This window comes from Cibotium barometz, chromosome 36, assembly GCF_041138505.1.
Source record: "Cibotium barometz isolate CiBa-2024 chromosome 36, ASM4113850v1, whole genome shotgun sequence".
Taxonomy (NCBI): domain Eukaryota; kingdom Viridiplantae; phylum Streptophyta; class Polypodiopsida; order Cyatheales; family Cibotiaceae; genus Cibotium; species Cibotium barometz.
Window position 1 is genome coordinate 36,804,797 of NC_141081.1, and position 7,428 is coordinate 36,812,224.

At 42.9% G+C, this 7,428-nt stretch overlaps 1 protein-coding gene across 1 annotated transcript; it reads right to left on the reverse strand.

Annotated features, from left to right (window-relative positions):
- Positions 1 to 855: 855 nt before the first annotated feature.
- On the reverse strand, positions 856 to 2,294 carry LOC147617861 (microbial Terpene synthase-like protein 13). Its single transcript, XM_086775589.1, has one exon. It carries the CDS (start codon positions 2,262 to 2,264, stop codon positions 1,011 to 1,013), a length of 1,254 nt encoding a protein of 417 aa, XP_086631715.1. The 5' UTR covers positions 2,265 to 2,294; the 3' UTR covers positions 856 to 1,010.
- Between the last annotated feature and the right edge of the window lie 5,134 nt (positions 2,295 to 7,428).

Sequence of the window (7,428 nt, forward strand, 5' to 3'; positions counted from 1 at the left end):
AGTTTGTGTATACACGAGCCTAAGCATGCCATGCAATAACTCTTGCTCGTGTCGGGAATTACCATTTATGTCAAAATTAGAGAAAAGTGATTATCATGCTAGGCCTACGTGGTTTAAAGACCCAAAACATTGATATCCAATCTGGTATGGTTATTTTAAATAAGGTCCAAATACAATGTGTATATGAATTTATGCATCTATAGTGTGGGTGTAAGAGAGAGAGAGAGAGAGAGAGCTTTTATGTGTGGGAGAGTGTGAGAAGAGAGAGGGGCCCGATGTGTGCATGTGCGCTTGTGTGTGTGTGTGTGTGTGTGTGTGTGTGTGTGAGAGAGAGAGAGAGAGAGAGGGTGTGTACAATGTGTGTGTGTGTATATGTGTGTGTGTGTGCGTGTGCGTGTGTGTGTGCATGTGTGTGTGTGTGTGTGAGAGAGAGAGAGAGAGAGAGAGAGAGAGTTTCAACATTTGAGAGTGTGTGTATGCACGCATGTGTGTATGTGCACATATGTGTATGTGTGTGTGAGAAAGAGAGAGAGAGAGAGAGTTTCAACATTTGAGAGTGTGTGTATGTGTGTGTGTGTGTGTGTGTGTGAGAGAGAGAGAGAGAGAGAGAGAGAGAGAGAGAGAGTTTTAACATTTGAGAGTATGTGTGTGTGTGTGTGTGAGAGAGAGAGAGAGAGAGAGAGAGAGAGTTTCAACATTTGAGAGTGTGTGTATGTGTGTGTGTGTGTGAGAGAGAGAGAGAGAGAGTTTCAACATTTGAGAGTGTGTGTATGCACGCATGTGTGTACGTGCACGTGTGTGTATGTGTGTGTGAGAAAGAGAGAGAGAGATGGTTGTAGAGAGGGGAACCGGTTCTTTTCTAGAACCCTAGTCACATGCCTTAACTTTGTAGAGGATATGAGGGATCCTTGTTACTCCCTTCTAGTAGTAGCCAAATTTCAAATTTTAAAAAAGTTATCCATCAAAAACCTGGACCTCTAAATCTTCCTATTTTCAAACCTACGACTCTTTTATTTGTAGCGGACGGTCTCGTACGACCAGCGCAGGTGGCCGGCCATGGCCGAGCAGAGACCCGCGACGTAGGAGAGTACGCCAGGCTTGTCCGCGAGGCTGGATCCGCGGATTGTTGCCACCAGCTGAATGCACTCGGTGTCCGCTTTATCCACCATGTCCACCACGCGGTCCAGTGCCTGCTGAAAGCTGTCACCATGTGCGGCGGAGTGGAACACAACGGACGGCATGTTGAAGAAGTCCCCCACGGTGGTCTCGACACGACAGGAGAGTAGGTCGTTGGAGAAGCAGATGTGGTCGGTAACGGCGTTCAGGAGCTGAGCGATCAGCGGGCTACCGTAGGTGTCGTTATCGAGCTCGTTGCCCATCGCGTACTCCACGAGCGCGAATGCCGGGAGAACAAAGGAAGCCGCGCGGCGGATTTGGATGTAACTGTCTACGTCCGGCAACGAGTGTGCGCTTCTGTAGAGCGTCTGCAGCTTTACGGCCTCCAAATAGCGCTCCATGGAGTGGATGAAGCGATCCCTGAGAACAGCTGGCATGTCCCCGCGCGCTTCCTCCCACACCTTCGCCAGCGCTGCCAATTGCGCTTGGGTCCTGCCATCACATTGCATCTGCTGGGTGATGGTTCCAGTACCGTTGTTCAGGATGGCCATGATCAGCTGGTGCCGACGAGCACTTCCGACGTGATCGGCGCCCAAGGCTTGCGGGTCGTCGTCGTCGGTGTCGGAAACCAATAGCCAGGACAGGATTTTGGTGACATGGACTAGCCGGGCGCTGGGGCCACTCGGAATGAAGCGGCAGCAAAAACGGGGGAGCAAGCAGTCGAGAAGGAACTGTCGGGCGGCGTTAGAAGGTGGCTGCGCCACTGACACAATCCAGGGGTCGCATTGCGCCTGGATGAGCTCATAGTCAGGGTGAAGTTGCGCCGCGAATGAGCATGGCAGCGGGGCGGGCAGGTGGAAGCTGGTGGTGAGGAGGGTTGAGCTGTTCAGGCGCTCCATTCTCTGTGTGTGTGTGTGTGTGTGTGTGTGTGTCTCTGTCTCCTTGGAATGGTGGCTGCGAATGGCGGCTGGGAATGATGGAGGAGGATTTTGGTGATAAGGATTAGCTGTGTTCGGAATGGCACGGCAGCGAAAGCGCGGGAGCAGGCAGTGGAGCATGGGCGGCGTTAGAAGGTGGCTGCGCCGCAAATGAGCATGGCAGCACGTGGAAGCTGGTGTGGCAAGGAGGGTCGAGGTTAGGCGCCCCATTCTCTCTCTCTCTCTCTCTCTCCTCGGCCTTGCTCTAGCCTACAGAGTCCATGGCGTGAGCCTTTTATTGAAGGATTTCTAACATGTGTTACACTGTCGTTTGCATGTACGGCCCACATAAAGCAGCACATAAGTGACAAAGGAATCCCGCGCTTGAGCCTTTTATTGCATTTCCACTGCAGTGTTCGAAAAAAACCCGGGTATAGTGTAATTTGCACTTGCAGATTTTTAAAATTACCTTCAAATTTGAAATTAAGCCTTTTATTGGATTTCCGAATCCACTGTCGTTTGCATGTACGGCCCACATAAGTGACAAAGGAGCACGGGGCCCGGAATCTCGTGCATGCCTCTGCGTGGATACGCGCTTAAAATTGCTTCAAATTTCCACACAATCAAAAGTTTAGAGAATAATATGCCATCAGAAAGCCTTTTGAGAAACACTTTGTAATACAAGGCATAACATCGTGTGGCGAAATAGTTTGTAGTAGAAGGCATAGCATAGAAGAGGCATTACTTAAATGATTTATTAGCTATGGGACTCGTTTAGTAACATGCCCTCTCCAATAGGGGATAACAATGAGTGCAAAATGGAAATCATTAATTTGATTTAGTCGTGAAACAATTTCAAAGATTTTACCAAAGTTAAATTTTATCTATTTCAAAGCCACGCAAGAGGTGCGAGGTGTTGCCTCATGTGCATCGTTTCAATTTTCTCTCATCGCCTCCAACTCCCTATCTCCCTTTGTCAGTGTCATCACTTGCCACCCACGATCTCCTAGACTCTCTCTTCTCCTCCTCGCATCTTGTCGCCCTTTCTCCCTTCACCGACATAGAAGTTTGAACAAAGGTAGGTGAGGGTTGAAGGTTGAATGAAAAAAGACTACCGCGCATGAATATTCACAGGCTCAGGAGAAGGGCATAAAGAGGGATTGTGTGTAAAGGCGATGCCTGTAAATGCATGAGTTGAGGCAGAGAGAAAACGTACGATCGAAAGCAGGCTCATGGCCATCTTGCTTGCTCTAAAGGTATAGAGACGGAGATCAGACAATTTTCTCCATATGATTTTTTTCTTCATGTTAAAAAAAAAAACTTATGGAGGCAGTTTTATGAGCGGTGTAGTGGGTGAAGCGCTATTCTCTTTTTTAGAGCTCTTAGGCTACATGTCCACTAAATTTTGAGTACTATGCCAAAGTTAAAATGGATTTGAATTATCATATGTTATGGTCATATTTCATTCGTAAGGTAGTGCCACTACATAGGTGATATTTTATAATGCTGATGTCTCCAAAAATTGGCATGTCTTTCTCCTTTCTTTTTTTAAAGGAAAATATCTATAATATTAAAGCTGAAAGCCAAGTTATACAGCACTATTTTGACTTACAAGAGTTGAACAAAAAGAACAAGCCTAATCCAACTCATACTTCTTACAATTAAGTAGTTTGCAAAGCAAATCCCATCTTTCATGTCTTTCTCCTTTCTTATGTGCCCATCCTGATTTATTCTCTCTTGATTTACTCTCTCTCTCTCTCTCTCTCTCTCTCTCTCTCTCTCTTAGGAGGAGTTAATCATGAAATGCTATATTCCCACATCCTTCCTTATTTATGATCAATTCTCTTTTTGTAGAAGTCGACATATTTGTAAAAGTGGACACTATTTTGAGCCCATAAGTTATTTCAAGCAATAGGATTAAAATACATCGAGAAGAAGCATGGACTCACTCAGGTAATTCTTCAATTACAAACCATAGATGAACATTGTGTAACTCGACCACTTGCGCAATGAAAAAATAAATAAAATTTTAAATTCCCACGTAACTCGACCGAGTTATGTGGATACACAACCAATGATGGACATGTGTGTAGCTCGATGATGTTGCAAAGGAAAGGAAAAAGACTAAAAAATCATTTTTAAAACTTTTTCACGTGATTGGACTGAGTTACGTGGTTATCCAACCCATGATCACATGTTTTTTTATTTTGAAGTTGTAAAGGAAAGGGTTAAAAAACCAAAATAATCACAAATTCTAAATTTTCACGTAACTCAATGGAGTTACATGGATACCCAATGATGATGGACATGTGTTTTGTTATTTCAACACAGCAAAGGAAAGAATTTTTTTTAAAAATATTTCTCCATGTAACTCAACTGAGTTATGTGGATACCCAATCGATGATAATGACCAACACGTGTAAAGATCGAGGACATTGCAAAGGAGAGAAAAAATGCCCAAAAAATCATTTTTTTAATTTTTCACGTAACTCGACCGGGTTACATGTATACCCAACCAATGATGGACCTCGAGGGCATTGTAAAGGAAAGAAAAAATCCCAAAGAATCCAAATTTTAATTTTCCACATAACTCGACTGAGTTACGTGGATATCCAACCCATGATGGACACGTGTTATATATGGTAAGCAATCGTGGGGTGCCATGTGTTCCTTGTCTCAAAACCCGAACCCTAACTCGATCGAGATATAAAAACTCCATGTTCCCCCCCCTCATTCTCACTATTCACTCTTAGAGCTTCCTCTCTCCCTAATCTACATTGGCCTTTCACATAATCACTTATCTAATCTCCATTAGGTCTTCCCTAATCTCTATTAGACATTTTTTCCCTTCCACATCTAGCTTAGGGTTCTCATTAGGGTATCCTCACATCATCCTCTTTAGCATGGACTCACGCGAGTCCATTAAGGACCTCGTACCTATGATTCACCGGTGATGGTCCATGAGATGCGAGTGCAGGTGACACACCATCTACCTTGCACATCTTGGTAGACCTAGAGATGATGTTGTCCTCCTTACACAACCTAGGTAGCATCGTGTCTATAGATGAGTGGCTACACACGCAACATATCACTAGGGTTTTACATGCCTTTTTCTATCGTGACTTGGATAAGCTCCCTAGCATTAGGGATTTTTTAAAAGATGTACATAGAGATGGCCAAGGTGTCCATCCTTGTGCTTGGGAAACCTCTTCTTCTTACTAGGTTTTCCTACCTAGATATAGTGGCACATATCTATGTAGCTACTTATGGGAGGATGTCCCACTATTGCCAGGTTTCCTTATACTTTGCAAAGCAATTATATGCAGAGTTTATATTGGGATTAGAGGTGGATTACAGTACTAATCATCCTAGAAGGGTGTGGGCATGGGTTGCTTAGGTGAGCAGGGTAGACCGTGGCCACACCGACCCTTCAAGTTGTTGTGGGAGACCCAATCTTTGTATCACTTTCAACCATTGAGGCTCTTGGATCACAGATTGGGGTCAATATCCACTTGGTACAAAGAACATTCAGCATGTGGTGTGGTTATTTTCACACAGCGTTTACAAGTGGATTGAAGTTGGCACCTATCTTTGATTTGTTTACTTATATGTATGTTAATGTCATGCACATTTTTTCTATGTATCTTATTCATGTTTTCTCTTTCATGTAAATGCCACCTATGCATTCTACTATGTTGCCATCATCATAGGCAATGTAGAGACTAACCATGAGCATATGAGGTTATAGATGGAGCAGATGAGAGAACATATGGGAGATCAAAAACATAGGCTATATGAGGAGTTCATGAGATGCTGCAAAGCTGAGCATAGAGTAGATCACTTTTTTCATTTACTTTAAAGCTAAACTAAGTGTTAAACCATCTAGATAAAATCCTAGAAAAATCCATTGAAAAAACTTTGGACTCAAAAAGGACCCTCTAAGAAGAGCCATGTCATCACTTTGCTAGAAAAAGCAACCCTACTGAACCTTATGTATCTTATGGTCAAAACCCCCACACGTGACATATTGTTGAAAAGTAAATTATTCTAAATCTACCACCTTCGATAATTTTGGAGTTGATATACTCATGTTTATGTCTTCTCCACTAAAAGGTTAATCTCAATGATCATTGAGATCCACCTTTTAGTGGGAAAGGCATAACTTGAGCATATCTATATTCTAACGATTATGATATCCATAATGTTACAATCATGGGAATTTGAACACAATAACTTGAGTATATCAAATCCAAATTTTTAATAGGTTGTAGATTTAGAATCTACTTTTCAAAGGCTTTCCAATGGTATGTTGTGTGTGGGGGTTTTGACATCAATAAACCACGGCCTCTTTTTTCTAGAAAAGTGATGACATGGATATTCTTAGAGGGCCCTTTTTTAGGCCAAAGTTTTCGTAATCTCATGGGTTTGTTAAGGTGACAGATAACCTATATACTATTAATCTAGATGTAAAGCATATAACAAGTGAGCTTCTGTAATACTGTTTTTAAATGATAACATCATGTTCTTGTGTCCAGTGTTAAATTTTGGTAGAAGTAATTGGAAGAAAATTATGGGGCCTGTAAGATACTTTTTGTGGAGAAAAAGGAGAAGTAGAGGAGAGTGGCAACTTGTCTTGCATGGGACAAGCTAAGTAAAAAGAGTGAAGGAGGCATTGGTATCCTACATCTACCCACTCATTCTATAGCTAGAGTAGCTGTGTATCTTTCCAATTGTCTACACCAAGAGGAGACATGGGCCAAACTGAAAAGGTAATTAGTGGAAGACTCTCTTATCCTTATAAAGGTAGATGGTTGGGGCTAAACTCGAAAGACAAGTTGCTATCCTATGCTCCTTTGAAAATTATAGGTTCTTCATTTTACAAGTTTCTATGTGGTAGATGGAAGGATGTGCTAGGGTTGGTGTTTTGGGATGGTTTTCCCAGATCTAGAGGTAATTCTTTTTTTAGTTTGGGGCTATGGTGGACTCATAAGTTTAACCCCCTCTGGCACTTTTGGACATCAACTTAGCTAAAAATCTAAACAATAGGATTATGAGAAGATTGGCTAATTGTTGGGACTCGTCATTGGTGGGATGGAAAGAGCTAGACGAGATGGAAGGAGAGTTTAGATTACTTCCAAGAGAGAGGCAGTTGGTAGGACAAGTATTGGCAGAAGTGTAGACAGAATGGGTCTCTACACAGCCTTTGTTGATGAGCCCTGGTGGATAAATAACTGGGTGTGGTCTAATGGAGCTAAGCTAGACAAAGGGGCAGCTAGGGTTATATATGTGGAACTAAGAAAGAGTGAGGTGAATGTAGAGCAATGTAATAGAATCTAGAAGGTAGGATGAAATGCTAGTATCTGGAGGAAGAGGTGGAAAGCTATATGGAGAGTAC

Coding starts and splice junctions, on each gene's coding strand:
- LOC147617861 (XM_086775589.1), bottom strand. CDS start 2,264: ATGGGGCGCCTAACCTCGACCCTCCTTGCCACACCAGCTTCCACGTGC.